This window comes from Thamnophis elegans, chromosome Z, assembly GCF_009769535.1.
Source record: "Thamnophis elegans isolate rThaEle1 chromosome Z, rThaEle1.pri, whole genome shotgun sequence".
Taxonomy (NCBI): Eukaryota; Metazoa; Chordata; class Lepidosauria; order Squamata; family Colubridae; genus Thamnophis; species Thamnophis elegans.
The window spans coordinates 124,537,076-124,564,050 of record NC_045558.1 but is presented as its reverse complement, the minus strand read 5'-3'; the positions used below and the strand labels follow the sequence as shown (position 1 = coordinate 124,564,050).

Below are 26,975 nucleotides of genomic sequence, written 5' to 3'. Positions count from 1 at the left end.
TCAGCAATAACAAATACATCTACTCAAACTCAGGTGCCATCAACTCCAAAGAGACTTACACTCAAGTCAGATTCTCCTTCAGACACCTTGATGAAACATGCTTAACCATGATTCATTGGGGAGGGGGAAATACATCCTCACATACAATTCAATGAGTTGGCTCAACGTGCTAAGCCGTGGTATGTATATAAGCTGCAACATGTCCCCGCCACCAGAGTCAACCACACCACAGGTTGGCTTAATTATACTAAAAGGTAAAGGTTCCCCTCGCACATACCTGATAGTCATTCCTGGCTCTAGGGGGCAGTGCTCATCTCCATTTCAAAGCTGAAGAGCCAGCGCTGTCCGAAGACATCTCCGTGGTCATGTGGCCGGCATGACTTAAATGCCAAAGGCGCACGGAACGCTGTTACCGTCTCACTAGAGGTGGTCCCTATTTTTCTACTTGCATTTTTACGCACTTTCGAACTGCTAGGTTGGCAGAAGCTGGGACAAATATCGGGAGCTTACGCAGTGCTAGGGATTCGAACTGCCGAACAGCTGACTTTTCTGATTAACTCAGCATCTTAGCCACTGAGCCACCGCAAGCCCAACTTCACACTGGAGGTGTAGGAAAATTCAGGATGCCCCACAGAATACTGGCACATGAAGTCTTGCACAGAGAAACCACTGTGCTGGTAGGGGTTAAGATGGCATCTTAAGAGAGATTAAGGGTTTGCTAACCCTTAATCTACCAGACATATCAAAACAGAAACATGATTACCCAATTTGATATGATAGCAATAGCAGTAGCACATAGACTTATATACTGCTTCACAATGCTTTACAGCCCTCTCTAAGCAGTTTACAGAGTCAGCCTCTCGCCCCCAACAATCTGGCTCTTCATATTACCAACCTCGGAAAGATGGAAGGCTGAGTCAACCTTGAGCCAGTGAGAATCGAGTTGCCGACAAGCCGGCAGTCAGCAGAAGTAGCCTGCAGTATTACATTCTAACCACTGCACCATCATGGCTCTATAAATAAAAGGTACAGGCACATATACATACACAAAATACATACACACACATTAAAGTGGCAGGCCATGTGAGTCACCAGGCTGAACATGCAGGGTGTCCACAAAGACAGACCACGCTGGCCTTATCAGGAATATTATAGTTGGGCTGCAAAAATCTAGGTGGCAGTAAACAGGAACCAAAACTCTCTGCCCGCCTGCTGCCCCCTAAGGGTCGCCCAGGTTTCTGCAGACAAGATATGGCAACGCCAGCCTTACGGAGACAGTTACATGGCCACTGTCCGGAGGCACATTGATATGACAAGTGGCAATCAGGATGCTGGAAACAAGCCTTGTCCAGCTACCTTGGACGCAGAGAAGGCCCATTAAAAGGCCCCTGGTACAGAAGACGTGGGGTAGAAACTATCTAAGAGGGAGAAGGGCTCCCTTCCTCAAGGAGACAGTACTATATGTATTGGTAGGACAGTCACATCCCACCCAAAGCAGAAGACAAAAGTTGTACAATCTCTAGTCTTCAAAAACCTTGAGCGTAGGCACCATCAACATTGCATATCTTCACTTAAAAAACAGAAGGTTGACTTAGTCACTGTAACGCCATCAAGAGAGGAAAAACCTACATTTAACGGACTTCCCTCCCTCATAATTTCAAGGCTTCTTCTGCATGACAATATGGCACTTTTGAGGCGAGGCCAAGGGAGCCCTTGACACACATTGTCTCTTTTCCATTGGAATCTGTGGGGCTTTCTGTCCCATCCTCACTGCATTACTGAAGGTAGCCGTCGCCAAGTTCTCCAGAACGTTACTTTGGGAAACCACAGTAATAACCAATAAACAGAAAAAGCAAAAACCTGAACAGCATGTAAGGCTGAAGCTTCCACTCTTGGTATTTCCAGTTTCAGAAATGCAGGAAAATCCTCTATTCGAGATTTTTGAAGAAGAGGTATAGCTGGTCAGAATACAGCATGTGAGATTGGACGGCCCACTGGCCTAATTCAACGCAAAGGCAGTTCTTTGATTTCCACAAGTTTGTAATCCAGCTGTTTCCCAGTGCAGGGGCAAAGCATGCTATGGAAAAGGCGTTTCCCCACCTGTGCCTTCCAAATGTACACGAACGTCAGCCTGCATCATCCCTAGGAAGTCAGAGGTCTATTCATTTAATTATTAGATTTATATCCGCCTTTATTTTATACAACTCAAAGTGATATCCATCAGCCTCCTGCCTGTTTTCCCAGCATGTGGGCCGGGAGTGAGAGAGAGCGGCTGTCCTCAAGTCACTCAGCAATATGAAATTTATTGGATTTCATATCTCATGAAGTTTAGGATACAGGTAATCCTTGATTTACAACAGTTCACTTAGCGACCGTTCAAAGTTACAATGGCAGTGAAAAAAGAGAACCCGTGGCCGTTTTTCCACGCTTATGACCATTGCCGACCCATCATAGGATCAAAATTTGGATGCTTGGCAACTGAGTCATATTTATGAAAAATGCAGCTTCCCGGGGTCATCTTGTGTGATCTTTCTACAAGTAAAATCAATGGGGAAGCCAGATTCACTTAACAACCGTGTTACTAACTGAACAACTGCAACAGCTCACTTAACAACTGGTGGCAAGAAAGGTTGTAAAAAAGGGGGGGCAAAATTCATTTAGCAAATGTTTCATTTAGCAACGGAACTCTAGTCATAAATCGAGGATTACCTATATCTAAGAGAGGACTGAAGGGAAGACTGGGGAAGCTGAAATCCGATACATACAGAGGGCACCAATTTGAAAACAGTTGCCTAGGGAGAAAGGCTGGATTTGATGCTTATGTGCATCTTTATTTATTGAAAGAACCTGGAGAACATGTTTTACATGAATTCTGCCCTTCCGAAGGGCTTTCAATATTCTAAACAGAAAATGTTATCCGTGTTTATCGGCCATGAGGTAAGGAGGCACAGTGTGGGGTCAAACAAGAAATTGACTATTTCCAAGGAAAGCAATGGTGCATCCTTTAGTGTTTTTGCCAGAGTCCTTTCCTGGTGAGTGAGTGAGTGAGTGAGTGAGTGAGTGAGTGAGTGAGTGAGTGAGTGAGTGAGTGGTGTGTGTGTGTGTGTGTGTGTGTGTGTGTGTGTGTCTTTCAACATGCCCACAGAAGGCAGCGTAGAACCAAGTCCACTTCAACTCTTATTGCAAAAGACACCCAGTCTAAAACATCAGCCCAATTCACCTTTGCTGTAAAGCAAAACAACAGAAATGCACAGGCACTGTGGTGACATTTCCAACCCAAGTCATTGAGAAAAGGCTAATCGCCTTGATCTTTCACTCATCCGCTCTAATGAGCTTTGGTTTTTTTTGTTTTTGTTTTTGTTTTTAAGAAAAAGAAAGACCAAAGAGGAAGACGTTGGCCAACGGGATCTCCGCTTCTCATGCATCTTGCAGGTCTGGAATGTCAGAGAGGATCATGGGAGAGCCCAATTGCAATTCTTGCTGGAGAGACTCCATGTCAGCAGGGTTCATGCGATGGACTTCCAACCAATCAGCGAGAAGCGAGGCCGAGAGTGGGGCGGAGTCACCTTGGCTAATAAAGTGAAGTACAAGAAAAAAAAGAGACCATGTATTGGTTAATACATGAATAATACATTATTCATGTATTAACCGCAGCTAGAATTGTATTTGCAGAACATTGGAAAAGTGTAGAGATTCCTACTGATGAGAAGGTAATCAGGAAAATATTAGAATGTGCAGCAATGAACTAACATTAGCCATTAAGGAGAAAGAGCAAACTGAATTATTATATGATTTGGGAAGTATTTTACCAATGGTTGGAGAATAAAAAAGGAGTTTGGAAGTGGCTACAAATAAGGAGACAATACACTTAGATAAAGATATAAAATGGTTAGTTTGTGTATGATAATGATGTTTAATGTTGATATATTATTACTAGAAGATAGTAAGAAAAACAATGGAGAGTTTTATAATGTTTAAATGCTGACAGAAAGGATGACTCACCCAAATTTTATAGATTTGAACAAAATGCTAAGATACAGAGACTTAATTGATAGACAGGGAAATTTAAAAACAATTGAAGAATTGGCAGATCAGAACATGAAAGTTGACTGGCTAACTTACCTCCAAATCAAAACTAAATACAATAATGATACTAAATTATATGACATCGAAACAGAACCACACAAATTGGATAAAATTATTCAAAGCTCAGATAGAAAGATGATAGAGAGAATATATAAATTCCTCCTGAAGTATAAAATGGAAGAGGAAATTGTGAAAGAACAAATGATAAAATGGCCACAGAACTTTGGCTATAATATTGAATTAGACAAATGGAAAAAATTTGGGGGAACAAACTTAAAAATGACACCATCAGTTGCATACAAGGAAAACCAGTACAAAATATTTTACAGGTGGCACCTGGCACCAACAAGGTTAGCTAAAATCTTAACAAATACCTCCCCAAAATGTTGGAAATGCGAATCAATACACGGAACATATTAATTACCATTTATGGTGGACCTGTGAGGAGGCTACAAATTTTTGGAAAAGGGTCAAATATTGGCTGGAGGCCAATAACAGGGGTTAAAATAGAATGGAAACCTGAAGTTTTTTTATTAGGAATAATGTCTGCAAAATACAAAAAAGAAATCCAGTATTTAATACTACATATAATTACGGCGGCAAGGATTGCCTTTGCCCAGAAATGGAAAAACAAATTAATTCCAAGAGAAGATGAAATAATAAGAAAGGTTATATGGATTGTGCTGAAATGGACAAACTAACTAAAGAATCCAGGGAAAAGAAAATCAGAATTCTAACAGATATGGGATAAACAGTATAGGTGGATGGAAGAAAGAAACAAGAATCAATGAAGGAATACAACAAAACTAAAAAAAAATAGTTATGAGTAAAATAAGAGGGTTAAGAATAGTGAAATCCAAATGAAATATAATAGAAGGGGAAATAATATAAGGTGAGCGATATCAATTGATAATTGCTATTAGAAAGAACAGGAAGCTCCTGTTCGTATTGTGTGTGTGTGTGTGTGTGTGTTTTACATGTTTGTTAATAAAAAATAAAATAAAAAATGCCTAATATATTATAATACTAAATTTACAATACAATACAATACAATAGCAGAGTTGGAAGGGACCTTGAAGGTCTTCTAGTCCAACCCCCTGCCTAGGCAGGAAACCCTATACCATTTCAGACAAATGGCTACCCAACATCTTCTTAAAGACTTCTAATGTTGGGGCATTCACAACTTCTGGAGGCAAGCTATTCCACTGATTAATTGTTCTAACTGTCAGGAAATTTCTCCTCAATTCTAAGTTGCTTCTCTCCTTAATTAGTTTCCACCCATTGCTTCTTGTTCTACACTCAGGTGCCTTGGAGAATAATTTGACTCCATCTTCTTTGTGGCAGCCCCTGAGATATTGGAACACTCCTATCGTGTCTCCCCTAGTCCTTCTTTTCATTAAACTAGACATACCCAATTCCTGCAACCGTTCCTCATATGTTTTAGTCTCCAGTCCCCTAATCATCTTTGTTGCTCTTCTCTGCACTCTTTCTAGAGTCTCCACATCTTTTCTACATTGTGGCGACCAAAACTGAATGCAGTATTCCAAGTGTGGCCTTACCAAGGCATTATAAAGTGGTATTAACACTTCACGTGATCTTGATTCTATCCCTCTGTTTATGTAGCCTAGAACTGTGTTGGCTTTTTTGGCAGCTGCTGCACACTCCTGGCTCATATTTAAATGGTTGTCCACTAGGACTCCAAGAACCCTCTCACAGTTACTACTGTTGAGCAAGGTACCACCTATACTGTACCTGTGCACTTAGGGAAATAATGTTAATATGAATGTGAAAGATGTGGCAAAAGAGGAACAATGTTGCACAGAGATGTTTGTACCCCAAGATGACACATTGCATAGGAAAAGATGGAGTGTTTATTTCTGTAATTAAAAAATAATAAAACTCTTAAAAAAGAAAAAGAGACCAGGAGATGGGATGAAGACAAAGCAATAGACAATCCTATAGAAGTCTTAATTATCTGGACCGGCAACTCTATAATATGTTAAGGGAGGGCTTATTTTGGAGGGAAGGGCTTATTTTAGCACATGCACGCTAAAGCCCAAGTGAGGTCTTATTTTCGGGGAAAGAGGGCAGTTCCAAAAAAAGTAAACATCTGTTCCAGAATGCAGGTTTTTCTCCACCGATTCCACGCACAAAGGTCTCCCCACGAAGTCCCAACAAATAGGATACATGAAACACTGCTCACCTCTCCCTGTTCTCTCCCACCATGTCGAAAGACTGATTCAGGAATTCTTCCAGATCAAATCCAACCCCGTAACCTGCACCGCTGCCTTTGGGTGTTCCAGAGAAAACAGGAGGCAAAAGATCTTCCACCTGGAATGAAGAAGAACCAATGGAGATTAATGAAGGACTGCCAACAATTTGAAAACGAAGGGACTCTCCGTGCAATCTTATTCCTGCACGAATAGCCTACTTCCATGATGGCGAACCCATGGAACACGTGCTACAGGTGGCACACAAAGCTCTCTCTGCAGGCACGCGAGCTGTCACCCCGGCTCAGCTTCACTGCGCATGTGCATGCGCCTCCCGCCGGCCAGCTGATTTTTGGGTCTCTGCCATGCATGCACGGGGCAGGGTGCATGGTTGAGACGTGCACACATACATGGGGATGAGGTCACACATGCATGCGTGGAGCGGGGAGTTATGCGCCATCCGTGGGGGGAAGGGGGATGCGGGGGATGCGCGCCACCCCCCGCAGCCAGTTTTTGTTCCCAGGAGGCTGCAGGGAAACCTACTAAACCCAAAAGGGGGAGGTGCAGCATGTGTTCCCCCCGCCCTGCGGCCCGTATTTGCTCCCAGGAGGCTGCAGGAAGGCCTACTAGACCTAAAACAAGGCACAGGGCATCACAAGCAGATGCACAGGAAAAGTGTGCACATGTGCAGGGGGCAGGGGGTGCCACGTGCGCATTGCATTATGGGTGCTGTAGCACGCACACTTTGGGCATGCAATGACAAAAAGGTTAGCCATCTCTGGCCTAGTTACTCAGCTGTCCCTTGAGCAAACCCATCACCTCAACCTGATACCCTAAAGAGAAATCCCCTCAGTCAGCGTCCTTTTTGTATATACCATTTGAAAATTACGGGTGTTAAAGCATATCTGGAGCACAGCAGCCAAAGGGAAACACTTAGCAAATAAAAGGAGGGGAAGGATAGATTCAAAGAAATCAGCTGCACTGAACAACGATCAGAAGTGAGAGAAGTAAACAAGTGTAAACTTGCTAAATTCCTTTCAGTGGGAGTGGAAGAAAATTAATGCCCTCCAGATCTGATCCAAAATAAACAGAGTCAAGGCGTTGTGTTACCGACGCCCACAACAAAGAGGACTTCTTTGTGCTTCTTTCTCAGGCTGCGGAAAGACCCTTGCTCATCTTTAGGTGCTCCGTAGGAGAAACACTGCAGCCTGCACAAAACGTTGCAGGAATTCAACTAGTACACATCCTACAGAAACGGCATTTAAGTTTGCCGCGAGCATCTTCAAGAGATGCCAAGGGCTCCCAACTCCTGTGGATTACAGTGAAGGATTTTAGGGTTAGGTCCTCAAGGGCTTTTACCTGAGATTTTGACAGCTGCTGGGTTACCACGTTGATATCAGGAGACTCCGAAGGTAGTCCAGATGCCACCTGGGACTGAACTGACCCTCTAGTTTCTTCTGTGGACAGTCCCTGGGGCGGAATTTCAGACTTGCCTGTCTCAGACTGGAACAGAGGCTGATCCCCCTCAGCTCTTGCCACAAAATTGACAACCGGTTCTGACAAAGGCCCGGCTGGTGTTACCTCAGGCTGACCAACAGGCAGTTGCCCAGACACAGCCCAGTTCTCAGGAGGAGAGACGCTACGCCAAGCGTTGAGAGCCGCCACTCCATACGGGCCTTGGAAGATCTGGCTCGGGGCATATTTGACGTTCAAGAGGCACTCGGACTTGGCAGGGATGGCTTTGGGGCAAGCCGGGGCAGCCACCACGAAGGGGGCAGCCTGCGCTGGGAAAAAGCGGATAACGTTAGTGTTGGAAGCCTGGACCGAGGCTAGCTCGGTCCCCACCGGGACAAGGGTGAGCTTAGGGGCAAGACCTGTTGCTGCTTTGTCGGAGAAAGCAAGGAATTCGGAAGGGGCAGGCGTGTTACGAGAAGGGGCGGGAGTGACACAGGTCGATGCGTGGGCCTGTGGGGGCAAAGTCTTGGCAGCGGGAACCGAAGGCAGGGCATGACTGGCCGTGTTTTTCTGAGGTGGGACCGTGGACCCATTTTGGATTGGCTTGTTCTGGGTGCGGTCCACCATCTTGGTCCACCTTTCCAGAAGGTTCCGGTCGTTCTCGGTCAGCATGTCCTTGTGTTCCCGTTCCTTCTCCTTCTTCTGCTTCTCTCGCTCCTTGGCCCGCTCCTGGCGCCGCTTCCGTTTCTCCTCCCTCTCACGCTGCCGTTCCTTCGCCGTTACCGGTCGCCGGATATCGGGAGTTTCTGAGACAGAGGAAGGTATATCTGCAGGACAGAAGGAGCCAGCGGTATTCATGAAGAAGGAATCCAAAAAGTAAAGATGGCAGCTGCAAGCATATTATCAAGGCCACACTTTTTTAAAAAAAACACACACATGCATCACAGATTATTATCACTGCAGGTAATCCCAAAGGTGCTTTTTCAGGAGTCAACTGGACTTTCTGGTTTTTCTTTGAAGATGTTTCGCTTCTCATCCAAGAAGCTTCTTCAGCTTTGACTGGATGATGAGGAACAGATTTATAATAGCTTCTTGGATGAGAAGTGAAACATCTTCAAAGAAAAATCGGAAAGTCCAGGTACCTCTTGAAAAAAGCACCTTTGGGACAGCCAGGATCTGGGTGACTGAGAATCTCCACGGACATCACTAAAGGTAGTTCTCGAGTTACAACCATTTATTTAGTGACTGTAAAAAGTTACAACAGCACTGAAAAAAATGATGTACGGCCGTTTTTCACGCTTATGACCGTTGGAGCAACCAAATAGTCACATAATCAAAATTTGGATGGACTGGTTCATATTTATGATGGTCACAGTGTCCCAGAGTCATGTGATCACCTTTGGCGACCTCCCAATAAGCAAAGTCGACAGTGAAGCCAGATTCAAATACCAACCTCGTTGCTAACTAAACAACTGCAGTGATTTGCCTTATGATTGTGGCAAAACTCACTTAATAACTGTCTCGCTTAGCAATAGAAATCTGGGACTCAAATGTGGTTGTAAGTCAAGGATTACCGTACTTAATCAGTAAATACTTTCACTGCGATTATCCTAAGCTTTCTAAGCATTTTCCTGGGTTCTAACCAGGTTTTAACAGATTATCATGATCTTACAATATCCAGGATACTGAACCCTGGAAAACTAACAATTGCTGTGCAATGGTGATCATAAATCAAGGACTACCTTTATATCAGAGAGGCAATTAAATGATATAGAATTCTTCAACGTTTCTGGATTTGCGGGTGGGAGGAAAGGGGAGGGTTCTGTGCAAATGACTGGAAAGCAGGCCCGTACACACAGCTCCCTTTACACAAGCAGCGTACACACATGCCTGACACTCATTTTAACAGAGCGTGAGCGCATGTTCTCCCACTGCTTAAACAAGTGAGGCGGCCTGTGCGTGCGCACGGGCTCGTCAGCCATTTTCACGAGCCAGTTGCTGGAGACCCATGAGTTGGGTTACCTCCAACCTTGAGGCATGTCATATCACTTCCCAGGGCAAAACCAGGAGAAACCTCACCTTTGTTTTTATTCCGGAGTGCAGATTGCAAGATGAGGGCTTTGAGAGCAGCTTTGGTGTCATCTGAGATGGCGCCTTCCCGCTTTGGTGGCGCCACTGGGGCCTCCACCTCAGCCTTTACTTCTGGCGGCGTGACAGATGAAGCCACCAGAGGAGAGGTGAAGTCAATGGTCTCCGTTGGGTAAGGCATGGGAGAGGCCATCGCATAATCATCATCGGCCCGTGGAGAACCAGCACTGGGCATGTCAATATCGTTGCAGCGCAGTAGCAACGCCTGGCTAGCGGCATCATCCACCCCGCCATCCAACATAGCTGGTCTAAGAGCGGGCTTGAAGCTGATCTGCCGCCGGATGCCTTCCCGGCGTTCGTGGAAGTCCTTGATTTCCGCCACAATGGTCTCCTTGATTTGTTCCTTGGTAAGCACCTGTTTGTCGAAGTCAAAATCGAAAGCCGGGACGCAATCCGGCTCGTCGTCTGGATCGTGATACTTAGACAGGAACGGGTGGTTCAAGGCCTCCACTACGGAGATGCGCTCACGTGGGTCGAAGCGGAGCATCTTGGAGAGCAAAGACAAGGCCTTCCGGTCGGCATTCTGGTAGAGGCTGTCCCACGGCACTGGCTGGCGCGACGGCAAGCTCTGGATGTAGGCACGCACCCGGTCAGCACCAATGGAATGGACCACTTTGGCGGGAGGAGTGCCCAGGACAGTGATAATCAGCTGCAGTTGATGGATATAGTTTTTCCCGGGGAAAAGCTGCTTCCGCCCGAGCATCTCTGCAAAAATGCACCCCACTGACCACAAATCTATAGCCTGTGTGTATTCATGCAGAGACAACATCAGTTCTGGGGCTCTGTACCAGCGAGTAGCCACGTACTCCGTCATGAAATACTTGTATTCAACCGGCTTGGTGCAGAGGCCTCGGGCCATCCCAAAGTCACCGATCTTCAGCTCACAGTTCTCATTGATCAGCAGGTTGCTGGGCTTGAGGTCTCGGTGGATGACATTTGCCGAGTGGATGTACTTAAGGCCTCGGAGGAGCTGGTAGAGGAAGTAGCGCACATGCTCCAAGGTGAGAGGCTGTGATGAATGGATAATCTGGTGAAGGTCACTCTCCATTAAGTCTAGCACCACATAGCTGTCAATGCGGGGTGGGGAGAGAAAGAGAGAGAAAGGGCATAAAACAATGAGAGAGTGAATCTGGTCACATACAATACTGAATAATCTTGGACTCTTCTCTCCCTGTATGCAGGCATGCAACCTTCCTTTTTGGGGGTTGTTGTAAAAATAACCCTGTGGGCTATTCAAGAGCCAAATGATAGCACTGCATGTATTGTTCTGACCTCGCCTTTACAAAATATACGAAGTAGATTCCTTATCCCAACAAAACCCCTTTTTATTAAGCTAATGTCAGTGTCGACTGGCAACTACACGGAGGAGAGCCTTTTCAGTAGTAGCTCCGACCCTTTGGAACGATCTCCCCGTGGAGATTCGTACCCTCACCACCGTCCAGACCTTCCGCACAGCCCTCAAGACCTGGCTATCCCGTCAGGCCTGGGGATAAAGATCGTAATCTGTCCCCACCCGAATGATGAATGTTGTGTACTATTTTTACTATGTATTGTTTTATGTCTTACTGTCTTGTACTCCCCTCCCTATATATTGTAAGCCGCCCTGAGTCCCCTCAGGGAAAAGGGCGGCCTATAAATAATAAAACCATAAACCATAAAACCATAAACCATAATGTGAATTCCTGTAGCAAAGGAATAGGAATAGGAATAGGAATAAGTTTATTTATAGGCCGCCCTTTTCCCTGAGGGGACTCAGGGCGGCTCACAACTTATAGGGAGGGAGATACAAACAGTAACATATAACATAACACATAATTAAAAAGTAAACAACATTCATTCAACATTCGGGTGGGGGCGGATCAAATCTTTACCCCCAGGCCTGGCGGGATAGCCAGTTCTTGAGGGCTGCGCGGAAGGTCTGAAGGGTGGTGAGGGTACGAATCTCCACGGGGAGATCGTTCCAGAGGGTCGGAGCTGCCACTGAAAAGGCTCTCCTCCGCGTAGTAGCCAGCCGGCACTGGCTGGCAGATGGCACTCGGAGGAGGCCTAATCTATGAGATCTAATCGGTCTCGAGGAGGTAATCGGCAGGAGGCGGTCTCCCAAGTACCCAGATCCACTACCATGAAGGGCTTTATAGGTGGTAAGAAGCACCTTGAAGCGCACACGGAGATCAACAGGTAGCCAGCGCAGCTCGCGGAGGATAGGTGTTATGTGGGTGAACCGAGGTGCACCCACAATCACTCTCGCGGCCGCATTCTGGACTAGCTGAAGTCGCCGGATGCTCTTCAAGGGCAGCCCCATGTAGAGCCCCGCCAAACAGTCTTTCAAGGGTGAATTTACAATCACAGACCTTATCAGGCTTGGAGAGCTGCCAGGCTGATATCTTCCAAAGGCCACTCTGTACAAGAAAATACTTGGCAAAGAGTCTCTGAGGGTCACGAACAAATATTCACACTAACTAAATGAACTAATTGTCTCCTGCAAAATCCCCTCCCCTTCCGCTCCTCTTTTATTCCCTATGGGAGGGGCCATTCACCGTTCACCTGTGGCTTTACTCCCGAGTCGACCCTCGTTCCTTAGCTGTTCCCTTCTCCTGGCAACTCTGAGCATGCGCACACCGGGAACAGGCTCCAGCTGTTCTTCTGCCCCATTGATCTCCAACTGCAAAGGCAGCTGATAACTGACAGCCCTGGCCCCATCTCTGCCTCCGACACAGAGCCCTCATCACAGCCTTTTCCAGACTCCAGGACTGGCCCACATTCCTCCCCAACCTCCTCACTATTTGAATCTGCCACCAGCTCCGCTAGCGTTAGGGTTCCCTCTCCTAAGGATCTCCACCCAGCAGGACCAAGATGAAAGGCCTTCTCTGTTATTTTCTCCCTCCTGAGAAACATAATCCATCTGGAGCTAAGATTGGTCCCCATTTGTTCTTTTTTCCCCACCTCATCATACATACTTTATGGACAGAGTGTTGACTGGGTCACATTTTATACATCTCATTTATAATCATAATTTCAGTATATTCTAATTTCCCCACTTCCATTAATATTAATCTCTTTTATATAATCTTTTCTTTTTTTTCTCATTAATTCATTTAAGCTTACATATCATTGCTAAGCACTTAATCTTTACAAATAAATCACTTTTAACCATAGTTTTGCTATGCCAACTTCAATCATATTGTTCTCTTTACATATTTCTTTATCTTTTCTCATTTAATTTTTTAATATAGTTAACATCACTATATGTCCTATATTTCATCTTTTTAAAAACAATTTTCACATATGTTTACCTTATCTCTTCTTCTCAAAAAAAAAATAATCTCATGAATTCCCCTTTCCTAATATTTTAGAATTCCCAACATTGTTCAAATTACACTCAAGATTAGTAATATTATCAGATTATCTACTTGTTCTTGCATTAAGCTTTTATCCTTATAAACCATCAAAGCCGCAGAGAGTGAGTCGGATGGCCATCTATATTTTCTTAAATAAAAGAATAAAAAGTGCCCTTCGTACATTTTGATTCTACTTCCTTGAATTTAGAAGTCATACATGCTGTTTCCAAGTCAATAAAATATCCACAATAAGACTGGAAAATAAGGACAAGACCAACTCACACAAGGACAACCAACAAAACTATCATTATTTGAATCTGGATTTCCTGACAACCACTAACATTATCTCATCTTATTCGAGAAATAGGACAGATCTTTCACTGGAAACACTCATGGTCCCAAAAGGATCTGGGAACCTGATGCGGGGGGATTGGGGAGCGGGGGGAATCACCTCCATCAGAAGCAGCCAATTCCCCAAGCACTCAGTATTTCAAGAATCCTTCATGTCAATTAGCCAAAGCAAGGTTATTATTTTTGTTTTAGGTTAATACTGGTGTTTTAATTGTTTTTAATATTCATTATTTATTATATACGTAAGACACCCAGTCTATACTTGAAGATGGGCAGTTATATAAAACAAACAATTGGGTTCTTTTTAATATTTAAGGTGAGAAAGCCAAAATCATATATCCCAAAGGTGCTTTTTTTCAAGAGGCAACTGGACTTTCTGCTTTTTTTTCTTTGAAGACATTTCGCTCCTCATCTGAGAAGCTTCTTCAGTTTCTTGGATGAGAAGCAAAAGGTCTTCGAAGAAAAAACAAGGAAGTCCAGTTGCCTCTTGAAAAAAGCACCTTTGGGACAACCACGACCTGGATGACTGAAAATATCCATAGACATTTACCGAAGTCATACACTTGAAGGTGGGCAGCTACATAGAACGAACAATTAAATTAAGATGTCAACTAATCTTTCAAAAGTAGAGATGGGTAACTTGTGGCCTCGGGACTCTTCATGTAACCTTCTGAGCTCACACTGATTTAATCAGCTTTCTACAAGAAGAGATAAACTGTTTTAATTCATAAAGGCTACCGGAATTTCAGACAGGGCTAGAAGGCATGGCTAGGACCAGCTAGTATTTCTCAACGCTGGCAAACTTTTTTTTTTTAAGATATCGTTGCACTTTTATTGTTCTTTGCTACAGAAATGGATCTATTTGTCCCCTGGCTATTCCCTCTTGCTGTGAGCATCCTTTGAAGATTTTGTTAGTAACATTCCAAGTTAGATGGGGCTGCCAAATGAGATGCAAACTTTCTTAAATCCCACGTATGTCTGGTTTAAATATATAAACATATCTGCAAAAGACACACAAAAATATGCTTGCTGTTACCACGTGGAAGATACTTACCTATCTTTTTTTGTTAAATATTTTTATTGCTTTATATCACACATTCCATCTCTACGTTGAACAGTGTGTTCTAGGTATCCAAGGTGTTAACATTACAAACATCATCATTGATATTATAATCATTAATAATTCCCTCAACACTGTCAAACTATTTACTAAGTCTGCATTACTATTAATCTTCCCATCGTTCCTATCATCCATCTCCTCCCACTTATGACTGCAGGACTGTAACTTTGTTGTTTGCATCCTTATGATTTATATTGATTGTTCCCTAGTATAACTTGATTGCTGATTTGTACCTTATGACTGTCATTAGGTATTGTACCTTATGATTCGTAACGAATGTATCTTTTCTTTTATGTACACTGAGAGCATAGGCATATAAACCTGACAAAAAAAATTAAGGCAAGACACTTACACAGACTTGAATTCAGCATAAGGCACGGAAGGTTTCAGGATATCCTTGATGGCAATAATGTTGTCATGCTTGAAATGCTTCAAGATTTTAAGTTCCCGGAGGGTACGCTTGGCATTCATCACAACGTCGAAGGCATTTGGGATCTTCTTGATCGCCACCTGCTGGCCTGGTAAGTGGAAAACAGGAAGAAGACGAGGTGTGTGTGAAATGTGGTTCCTATTCACAGGAACGTCACTCTAAAGCAGGGGTCTCCAATCTTGACAAGTTTACGACCTGTGGACTTCAACTCCCAGAATTCATCAGCCAGCAAAGCTGGTTTTGTTTTTAATTAGTTACACGCTGTTCAATCTAATGGCTTTTATTAGAGAGAGGACTTGAGGAGTGTTTCCTTAGTGCAAATTATATTTATTTATTTTCCTTTTAAAGTACTAACAAAAGAAAAAGGAACAAAAGGCCAAAATAATTACAATGGAGACATTCCCGAATGAGGGGGGAAATGCATTGAAAATACAGTGTGTTTTAGAAGCAAAAATTTAAAAATACAATAGAAAAAATAAAAAATAAAATATTGATCTAATGTGAATATTATTAAAGTGCAAGAATGGAATGGAATTGAATGGAATTGAATAGAATGGAATAGAATGGAATAGAATGGAATGACAGAGTTGGAAGGGACCTTGGAGGTCTTCTAGTCCAACCCCTTGCTCAGGCAGGAAACCCTATACCACGAGTGTCAAACTCGCAGCGTCACATTTGTGTCACATGACATATTGCAATGTTTTTTCCCTTCGCAGAGCTGGAAGGGCATGGCCTGCATGTGACACATCCAACCTACAGGCCACCAGTTTGATACCCCTCCCCTATACCACTTCAGACAAATGGTTGTCTAATCTCTTCTTAAAAACTTCCAGTGTTGGGAGTATTCACAACTTCTGGAGGCAAGCAGTTCCACTGATTCATTGTTCTGACTGTCAGGAGAGTTAGATACATCTTTTGTTTCTAATATATTTACGTCATCGTAACACTGTCTTGTGGGAACTCAGTCTAGTCAGTCAATGCATATTCCACTGTACTGCATGAACCCCGAAAACAGGTAATTCACTTTGCAAACTAAGTTATTTCACAGATCCAACCAGTTAACTCACACCTTTCCTTAACCACTGTTTAGATATGAACCATACATGCATGGGTTCAAATTCATACAGGTAGTCCTCAGGTTATGCCTGGTCCTTTAGCAATCATTCAAAATTACAACGGACAACCAAAAAGTATAGCACCTGCTTCCGGAGTCCCAACAGGTGCATGCGCGTACACACACACACACATGCATATCAGGCACTTGGCAACTAGCTCACCTGCAGTCTATCATAGTCACATGACCACAAGTTATAGTCATGTGACTTATCACTCATAGGAATATACTGATTAACTGAATGGCCTGTTGCATCCACATAACGGCAGTGGCATTTGCTTAACTGCCCCACCCCCACCGCCCCGCCCACAAAACCCCATGAAATCAGATCCAATCATGTGGATGCCTTGACTTATGATGGTCATGGCTTACAATGGAAATTCCAACCTCTGTTATCGTCATGAGTCAAGGACTAGCTGTACAAGAAGATGAACCAAAGTAAACAACTACATTATTCCTTTATTTAGACAGTTTCTGAATCTAACAAACATTTTATGTGATTTGGGACATTGGCAAAAAAAAAAAATGTCGAAAAAAGTTTTTTATTTTTTTAGTCTCTTACATACAATTTCAGGTACACATTCACTTAATTATTATTCTTATTTGTTGTGGCCCAGCAGGAGCCGTTGGAGCTGCCGATGGACTCCGATAGCGAGGGACCCTATGAGTCTGCTATGAAAAATGTGGAGGACTCTGGGCAGGGTTCAGACTCCAAGCAGGGACCAGGAGGCACCTGAGGCATGGAGCAGTGGTGAAGATCAAAGGGAGTTTGTCCCTGACTCCAGGCCAAGGAGGGCGGAGAAACGGAGGCAGCAGTTACGGAGACAGACTCATAAGAGATAATCAAGCCCAGGTGGTTGTGGCTTGGCTCCTCCCAAAAGAGTATATAAGATGAGACTTTGGGAGGAGACCTTTTGTAGGACACAACCGTTCATACCAAGCTGGAGAAGCTCTTGTGTGTATTGTATCTCTTATCTGTGGGAGTCTGGGTTGCTGCCAACGTCTTGTCTGTGAGTAATTACTGTGAATAAAGCATGGCTAACAGTAAGCCTGTGTCGGATGGAGGGGGGTCAGAACACTTATTTATATTTATCACTTTTACACATTTATTTTTCCATATAAAAAATTAAAATATGCATTCGGGATTGCTCTGTTTACCATCCCATACACCTATTTTGTATTATCACCATCCTACTTTCCCTCTCTTTTCTCCCTCCCTTCCCTACTTTCTTCCTTCCTCCTCTCCTTTCCTTCTTCCCTTACCTCACCCCTACTCTTCTTTTCCTCTTCCCCTTCCTACCCTCTATCCTCTTTCTATCCCTTCCCGCCTTCCTCTCCTTTCCTCTTTCTTCCTTCCCTCTCCTTTTCTCTGTTCTCCTCTACTCCTCTCTTCCTTTCTTTTTGGACCTTGGCATTTCTGTGGGCCCTTATGCCAAGGGCCTACTCTGCATCTCAGTGTAATATATAAAACAAAGTCTCCTTATTTTCCAGACTCTGGCAAGCCTTCCCTGGCTGGCATCGATCAGTTCCTTTGGAATTATATTTCCTAAAATTCCAACCCAGCACGAAGGTTGGCCTGGATCCAGGCATCAAGTTTGAACGTGGCACAGTGAAAAGCATTCTGAAGGATTTTGTCTTAACAGAAAATGCATGGCCTGGGCAAAAAAAACCCTTTTATTAATTTTCTGTGAATTCTGCTCATTCACACCCAGCAAAGACTTTCAAGGTAGGATTTACAATCACAGACCTTATCTGGCTTGGAGAGCTGACAGGGCGATATCTGCAAAACCTGGCAAGGAATCTAAGAAAGTCACGAACTAATTAAACGAACTAATTGTCTCCTGCAAACTCCACTCCCCTTTCGCTCCTCTTTTATTTCCTCTGGGAGGGGCCATTCATTGTCCACCTGTGGCCTTACTCCCAAGACAACCCCTGTTCTTTAGCTGTTCCCTTTGTCTGGAAACTCTGCGCATGCGCACACTGGGAACAGGCTCCAGCTGCTCATCTGTGTCACTGATGTCTGACTCTGAAGGCAGCTGATATCTGGCATATGGCTCTGGCCCCCTCTCTGCCTCCGACACAGAGCCCACATCAGAGTCTTCCCCAGACTCCAGGACTGGCCCTTGTTCCTTCCTAACCCGCTCACTGTCCAAATCTGCTGCCAGCTCCACTGGCCACTGGTGGGTCACAACAGGTGCAGACACTTGTGCACAGTAGTAAAGTGAATGCCACTGCCAAAATGTGAATGCAACTGTCATTAAGTGAATAAATCCACCTCATGTGTTTGTTGTGGTGGGGAAAACAGGAAGCAGGATTATTAGGTATGTTGACTGTCTTGAGTTGTTCCAATATATATACAGAATATATGTTTTTAAAAAGAGGGACAAAAGTCCAATAATAGTAGCTCATTAATCTGTATAGTTTGTTACGTGTTTCAATATTAACACATAAAATATCTGCTGTGAGTAAATTATAGGTAGACCTAGCTAAATAGCCATAATTGGAATCAGAGGGATGGGGCAATGCATTACAGCCAACTCAAAGCAGGACAAGAATTACATTAATATCGAAAAAATGGTGGAACAGAATCATTAAAGAAAGGATGCCAAAGGAGGGACAAAATGAAATGTGAATGATAAAAATTAAATTATTTTTTAAAATTATTTTAAATAATTGAATTGTTGAATGATCCCACAGTGAGTTGCCCTGGGTTAAGTTGACCATGGCAAGTTGGCTGCGGAGAATTGTGATAGCCCCCGGAATCAACTATTCATCAATAAACAAAGCAGCTAAGTGAAATCGTGACTGCGGTTATGATACGATTTTACTTCAGTTTCCCTTCAGTTTTACAAGCCTGCTAAGATCGTAAGTGCGAAGCTTGGCTGCATTGTTACTTTTTCATTACAATCATCAATGCAAATAGTGGCTGTACGAGGCAGTGGCTAAAATGAGGACTACGCCTATGCATTAATTTTTCAGGGTACTAAACCCAGGCTGCGGAAAACACCACATAGAGAACAGCAGGAAATATATTATTGATGCACACTGCTAGTCAAGGAGAATTCCTCTACGCCCCGTCTCTATGCAGGAGGGAAACCACACAAGTTCTTAACAGCCACTTAACAGCAGAGAGCAGTGTGAAGCAGCACTCCGACTTACACACCTGTGTCTTTGCGCCGTGCTGAGCTCACCACACCGTAAGCTCCGGTGCCAATTGTTTCAATGACTTCATACTCATCTCCCACTTCAAAAGTGACGTCAAATGACCGGGCCTTCAAAATGGCTAAATTCTTCGCTGCCACTGTGGCCTGATGGGTGGACTCCTGCTTGGGTTGACTTTGAGCTGCTTCCTCGCCCTCGTCTTCCACTGGTGGTTCAGCCATGGTCTGTCACATACACAGACACACATACACATACACACACAGACACACAGAGATACAAATGTGAATTATGAAATCCTTCTGCCCAGCCCAAATGTTCCAGGAGGTTACTGGTCCAATGCCCAGCTTCCTATTCTCAGCTTTGTTACAGGAAATGTAGCAGGTGGACACAAAAGACAATCCTTTAAAACACTGGGTGGCACCCAAGATGTTCAAGGTAACCCAAGGTAGCAATAGAATTTAGAAGATGATGAACAATGAATGGATTTAGGGCCAACTAAAGATATGTACAATAGGGACATATCCCGATTTTATGGAGTGAGTTTCAACTTGTCGCCCCTGAGGAAGTGGACAAGGCCATGGGAGCAGTAAGTGCCTCCACTTGTTTACTGGACCCGTGTCCCTCCTGGTGGTCTCGACCAGCAGGATGGTGACACGTGGTTGGATCCAGAGGATTGTTAACACCTCTCTCCGGGAGGGATCCTTCCCGCGCCCCCTAAAGGATGCGGTGGTGAGACCCCTCCTTAAGAAACCTTCCCTGGATCCAGCCATCTTAAACAACTACCGTCCAGTCTCCAACCTCCCGTTTGTAGGGAAGGTTGTTGAGAAAGTGGTGGCCTTTCAACTCCGGCGGACCTTGGATGAAACCGATTATCTGGATCCTTTTAGTCGGGGTTCAGACCTGTTTACGGCACTGAAACTGCTTTGGTCGAGCTGATCGATGATCTCTGGCGGGCCAGGGATAGAGGACATTCCTCTATCCTAGTACTTCTTGACCTCTCAGCGGCCTTCGATACCATCGACCATGGTATCCTTCTGCGTCGGTTACGGGAAGTGGGAGTGGGAGGAACCGTTTTACAGTGGTTCTCCTCTTACCTCTCGGACAGGTCGCAGTCGGTGTTGGTTGGAGGACAGAGATCGAACCCTAGGCCCCTCAAATATGGGGTGCCGCAGGGTTCAGTTCTGTCCCCCCTCCTATTTAATATTTACATGAAGCCGCTGGTGAGATCATACGCCAGCACGGGATCAAATATCATCAATATGCGGACGATACTCAATTGTATCTGTCCGCCCCGTGCCAACAGCGAAGCAGTGGAAGTGATGTGCCAGTGCTTGGAGGCTGTCAGGGTCTGGATGGGAGCGAACAAACTTGCATTCAACCCAGACAAGACCGAGTGACTATTGATGCTGCCTCCCAAGGACAGTCCAGACATTCCACCTCTTAGTCTGGGGGGTGAAATTATACACCCCTCAGAGAGGGCCCGCAATTTGGGTGTCCTCCTGGACCCACAGCTGACATTAGAACACCATCTGTCAGCTGTGACCAGGGGGGCTTTTGCCCAGGTTCGCCTGATGCACCAGTTGCGGACCTATCTGGGCCGGGAGGCACTTCGAATGGTCACTCACACCCTCGTCACCTCAAGACTGGATTACTGTAACGCGCTCTACATGGGGCTGCCCCTGAAGAATGTTCGAAGACTGCAGTTGGTCCAGAATGCAGCCGCGCAAGTGATATTAAGTGTACCTAGATACACCCATGTTACACCCATCCTCTGCGAGCTGCACTGGCTCCCTATTGGTCTCCGAACGCGCTTCAAGGTGCTAATCGTTACTTTTAAAGCCCTACATGGTTTAGGAGCTGGCTACCTGAGAGACCGGCTCCTGCCACATATCTCCCAACGACCAACTAGATCTCACAGGTTGGGCCTCCTCTGGGTGCCATCGACCGGACAATGCCGGCTGGCGACTCCCCGGGGGAGACCCTTCTCTGTAGCTGCGCCGGCCCTGTGTAACGATCTACCCGTAGAGATCTGGACCCTTACCACTCTCCCAGCCTTCCGTAAAGCCACCAAGACCTGGCTGTTCCGGCAGGCCTGGGGCTGTTGATCAATGTCCAGCCCCACCTACACTAAATGGATGATGTGCAATTTTAATTATGTACCTTTATTTTTAAATTTTTAAATGTTTTTTATCTGTCTGTAAGCCGCCCAGAGTCCCTAGGGAGTGGACGGCATACAAATTTTATTAAATTGGAAATTGAAATTGAGACGCAGTGGCTCAGTGGCTAAGACACTGAGCTTGTCGATTGAAAGGTCGGCAGTTCAGCGGTTCGAATACATAGTGCCACATAACGGGGTGAGCTCCTGTTGCTTGCCCCAGCTTCTGCCAACCTAGCAGTTCGAAAACACGTAAAAAATGCAAGTACAAAAATAGGGACCATCTTTGGTGGGAAGGTAACAGCGTTCTGTGCGCCTTTGGCATTTAGTCATGCCAGCCATATGATCACGGAGACGTCTTCTGGCAGTGCTGGCTCTTCGGCTTTGAAACGGAGATGAGCGCCGCCCCCTAGAATCAGGCATGAGTAGCACATATGTGCGAGGGGAACCTTTACCTTTTACAGATATGTATGCCTTACCAGAGAACCAGTTTAATTAAGCTGTATGGAGATTCTCAGTCATTCAATTCACATCATGGTTTTCCCAAAGATGCTTTTTTCAGGAGGCAACTGGACTTTCTTGTTTCTTCTTTTGAAGACTTTCGCTTCTCATTCAAGAAGCTTCTTCGATTCTGACTGGATGGTAGGAATTGGAAGGATTTATACTCCTTGCAAACAGCTGGTCAAGTGACCCTAAGGACACAAACAAACTTCCAAATGACCTCAATGACTCTCTAAAAGGGTGCAAATGACCAGCTCTCTGCAAGGTGTATAAATCCTTCCATTCCCCACCATCCAGTCAGAGCTGAAGAAGCTTCTTGGATGAGAAGTGAAACATCTTCAAAAAAAAAAAAAACAAGAAAGTTCAGTTGCCTCCTGAAAAAAGCATCTTTAGTTAAGCTGGTTAAGGCAAAAGACAAGAAACCAGAAGAGTTTTTAATTCTAGCACCATCTTAGACCCAAAGCTAGTGAATGAGGTCAGTCACTCTCTCTCAGTCCCAGGCAGAAGGCAAGGGAAAATCATTTCCAAAGATCTTGCCAAAAAAATTGAAGGAACTAGCTCAGGCAGGGGTCAGCAGAAGTCAAGATTGACTTGAAGGCCCACATACAAAAAAAATCTTATCTATTCTTTGGATAAAGTCTTTCTACTTGTTATTTTAATTTGCTTGTGGTTTCAAAATCTGAGACTAAACATTTTTACCCCAAAAATGCTATTCTCCATCTCTGAATCCTCAGTGATTGTAGATGGGCTTCGAGACATGCCAGCTGTCAAATATGTGCCAACCTTGTTACAATTTAAGCACAAGCTGAAAGTGCTGGTATTCAGTACAGCATTTCAAATCTCAAACTAATTTGTCCTGAAATACTCACTGACTATATTATTTTATAGGCTTTAGAGTTGCAAAATTTGGAATGATGGGCAGAATGACAGGCAAAATATGAGTGTGTTATATCAATAGATGAAACATATAATTGAATGTAGTCCATCAATTGTTTTTCCCCTGCCCCTCTGTGATTGACCTCAATTAGCTAGCTATGCAGATTGTAATGGGTGAGCTACAATTTTTTTTAAAAAAGAACAAAAGGAGAACATACAATTAAGAGCAGATCATCAACAATCTTGCACAAAAGCGGGTGTGCAAATTATTTGTGGCAAACTCAAGTTACTTGCAAGATAATTCAACCCACTGAGCATCTTGTAATGAAGTACTGCACTGTATAAAGTACTGTAGAAGGAAAGATGGATACAAAGCTTGAGAGAAGGTGAAAGAAAAGTTCCTTTTTAATTTAGGAACAGTAGAGTAAACTTGGACTGCAAGGCAATCCAACCTAGGCGGTCAGTCCTAGAGGAGATCAACCCTGACTGCTCTTTAGAAGGCCAGATCCCGAAGATGAAACTCAAGTACTTTTGCCACCTAATGAGAAGGAAGGACTCACTGGAGAAGAGCCTAATACTGGGAAATACTGAGGGCAAAAGAAGAATGGAACGACAGAGAATGAGGTGGCTGGATGGAGTCATTGAAGCAGTAGGTGCCGAGGTGGCACAGTGGTTAAATGCTGCACTGCAGGCTACTTCAGCTGACTGCAGTTCTGCAGTTCAAATCTCACTGGCTCAGGGTTGACTCAGCCTTCCATCCTTCTGAGGTGGGTAAAATGAGAACCCAGATTGTTGTTGGGGGCAATATGCTGACTCTGTAAACCGCTTAGAGAGGGCTGAAAGCTCTATGAAGCGGTATATAAGTCTAACTGCTATTGCTATTGCTATTGACTCCAGAGGATGGTAGAGGACAGGAAGGCCTGGAGGAACATTGTCCATGGGGTCGTGATGGATCAGATTGCAACTAACAACAGAGTAAAGAACTCATCAGAGAGTAGTCTTCAGCTTACGTCCCTCTGACTAGGAAAATAAAATAGGGAAGAATGACAGTCTGAAATTAAGAAGAATCTATTATGAGATGGAATGCAGGGGAGGGAAGCATAGAAAAGTTGTCCTCCTATCAATCAAAACATAGTTATCACAGAGATCTTAGAGAAGAGAAGAAATAGTTTCCCCCCACCACCACCCCAATCAGTTCTCAGGACAGAGTGAGCTTAAGAAGCAAACTGGATAGATTAACCTTAAAAATTAAAGATAAATAAGACTCAAAATATTATAGGACATGGAATAAATTTTACGAATGGATAGGGACAAGAGGAAGAAATGAGAGGGAAATTGACGAATAACAGCACGGAAAATAAAGATCTATAGAATTATGGATATAATATGGAAACATTGAAAATGGGGTAATGTCAGTAGAAATTTAGTTAAAGCTCATTTTCTTTTTTCCCCTTTGGTTGTATTATTATAATGACTGTAAATATATCACTGTTACAGTTATTAGCTTGTTAAGTATGATAAGATTTGCTATTGATTTTTCTTTGGCTTTGCTTTATTTGTAAGTGTTACCCTGACATGGCACGCTCTTTTCAATAAAGTATAAAAAAGAAAAAGTAAGAAGCAAGCTGGGGCTGGATTTGGAGGAAAAAAACAGAAAGTGACACTAGCCAATTTTATAGAGCAAGAAAAGGAAAAGCATGTCTTTACAGGAAGAGAGTCAAGTTTGGTATGATAAGGCACTTGCTCAAGACTGGGGAATCCCAAGTTCAAATCCACTCTAAAAACTCTCCCGAGCAACTTCGAATCAGCCACATTCCCTCCCCCCACCCAACAGGACAAAGAGTGAAGGGAGACCCCCCCCACCCACGTTGATCTCTGACAGACAATGACAGTAATTGGGGGGGGGGGTGTCTTATGGGGAGGGGCTGGGTAGAGCGGCCAAGCTGAATGGGGCCAATGGGGCAAAGCTTGGATGGGGAAGAGAATAAGGAGGAAGGGAAAGGGCTGCCGATGGATGCGAGGGGGGGGGGAGAAGAGGGCTGGAGGATGAGCGGGAGAGGCTGCAAGGCAAAGAGGAAATTCTACCGCTGCCCAACCTCCTTCCCGCTGGAACCGTCTCTCCCTAATAAGGATAGGAAGGAAGGCGCGGGAGAAAGAAGGTTCCCCACCTGCCAAGATGCGAGAAGAGGCGCCGAAGGTCTCAGGAGGTGGACAAACAGGGGCGGTTCCCACTCTGGTCCGCTACTCCCTAGCGCTGGTGGTGGTGGTGATGATGATGGCTCGCCCGGCTGGACAAGAGTGCCCGGATGTTACGGCTCCGACTGCTCCTCGGCCAATCAAAACGCAGGCGGGCGTGGCTACGAGGGCGAAAGCGCCCCGAGATTGCTTCGGCGTCGGTACCTTTTCTTGAACAAAACGGAACGCCCCACCTCGCCCGCTTCGGAGAGCCAATCGGAGAGCGCGGAGGGAAAAAAAGCAAGGGAACCAATGGGAGAGGGAATGGAATGATATTAACATATACGAGTGGAGCTGTTCTGTAGCTTTATGTGGAGGGCGGGAGCTTCACCTGTTGCCCTTCAGCCCGCTATTGTTGTGGGTTGCTGCGAAGCGAACGCCTCGCGAAACGAATATCGGAGGCACCATTCACCACCCCACTCTTTCCAAATTGGAAAGAAAAATATATAGCCTCAATTATTCAGCAGATGGAAAACAGACCAGATAAATAGAATAGAATGCGAAATATGGAATAGAATACACTAGAATAGAAAAATGGAGTAGAATAGATTTATTTATTGGCCAAGTGTGATTGAACACACAAGGAATTTGTCTTTATAGATGCAGTGATTCATGAATGAGTTGCTTAAAGATAGATGTTTACAATGAAATACGCTTTATTAAAACTCTTTAACAAAAGCTCGTCGGAAAAATCCTTAAATTTTTGCTGTTCTTTTTTTTTGTTTCAATTGTTTTAGCAAAATAAAGTCAATTTTTATTTAAATTATGTGTGTGCCTAACATAATCTACATATAATCAATGGCTGCCCGTATAATTACATATACTTCACATACAATTTAGCTAAGTCTCATGTCCTGCGTGGACAGGAAAGCTCATACACTATTTTTCAATTTTCTGATTGTAGAAAGTTAGCACCCATCCCTCAGAAGAAAGAAAAATTTTGGGAAATATTAAAAAGGCAGAATATTATATTTCTCCAAAGAGAGAAATTGAGAACATGTTTCTTCAGAGGCAAAAAGCAACCCGCACTTTTCTTAATAGCCCACAGTCGATGTCAGTACTTAAGAGACAAAGAGCTTATTGAAAGAAGCCAAGTATTGAGATAGCTCTATTCATAAGCAAATCAAACACTCCAGGCAGAAATCCATTCAAGACAGGATATTTTGAAACACCCTGTAGGAAAGTCCAAAGGTAGAAGGATAAGATTAGAAGCAGCCCCTTAATAGGAATTGCCCAACATCCTTTCAGAACACAAGCCCCTTCATTGCATTACCCTAGAGCAATCCAAACTTCACCTGGGAGCTCAGATAAACAATAAGCCAGAGGCTGACCAAATTAGCTCACACAAACACCTAGGATTTGCATTTCCTCTTTTGCCTTTAGAGCCAGCTATAACTCCTACATATTCACATAGGAATCTGACAACAGCCAATAGGATACATGTCCTTGTACTGGAACAGGAAGCTCAAGTGCAAAGCCCAAAGAAGGTATAAAAACCTTCCATTCTCAACTCCATTTGGGCAGCTGCCCAGAACCACAAACCTATGTTGTTATGCTTCATGAATAAATCCCCTTTCCCACCAGCCTCCATGTTTCCAGTGTCTTTCTCCCGGCTTGGAACCGGAATCAGATGGATTTTTCTTCCCACACGATGCGTCACCCTCATCAATATTATAGGATACCAGATATTATTGGACTTTGAATACATTAAAAGGACACCCAATTGTTGGATATTTGGCTTGAAAGTAAATATGTGTCAGTCTCCCCGTGTATCCAAAATACACTTTTGAGCTA

The 26,975-nt window shown here is 44.2% G+C and overlaps 1 protein-coding gene across 1 annotated transcript; it reads right to left on the bottom strand.

Annotated features, from left to right (window-relative positions):
- Positions 1-2,806: 2,806 nt before the first annotated feature.
- Positions 2,807-25,239, bottom strand: MAPK7 (mitogen-activated protein kinase 7). The gene is made up of 7 exons (XM_032237221.1): positions 25,115-25,239; positions 19,416-19,638; positions 15,061-15,226; positions 9,831-10,966; positions 7,656-8,578; positions 6,290-6,417; positions 2,807-3,571 (listed from the first exon to the last, which is right to left on the bottom strand). The coding sequence occupies exons 2-7, from the start codon at positions 19,633-19,635 to the stop codon at positions 3,418-3,420; spliced, it is 2,727 nt and encodes a 908-aa protein (XP_032093112.1). The 5' UTR covers positions 19,636-19,638; positions 25,115-25,239; the 3' UTR covers positions 2,807-3,417.
- Between the last annotated feature and the right edge of the window lie 1,736 nt (positions 25,240-26,975).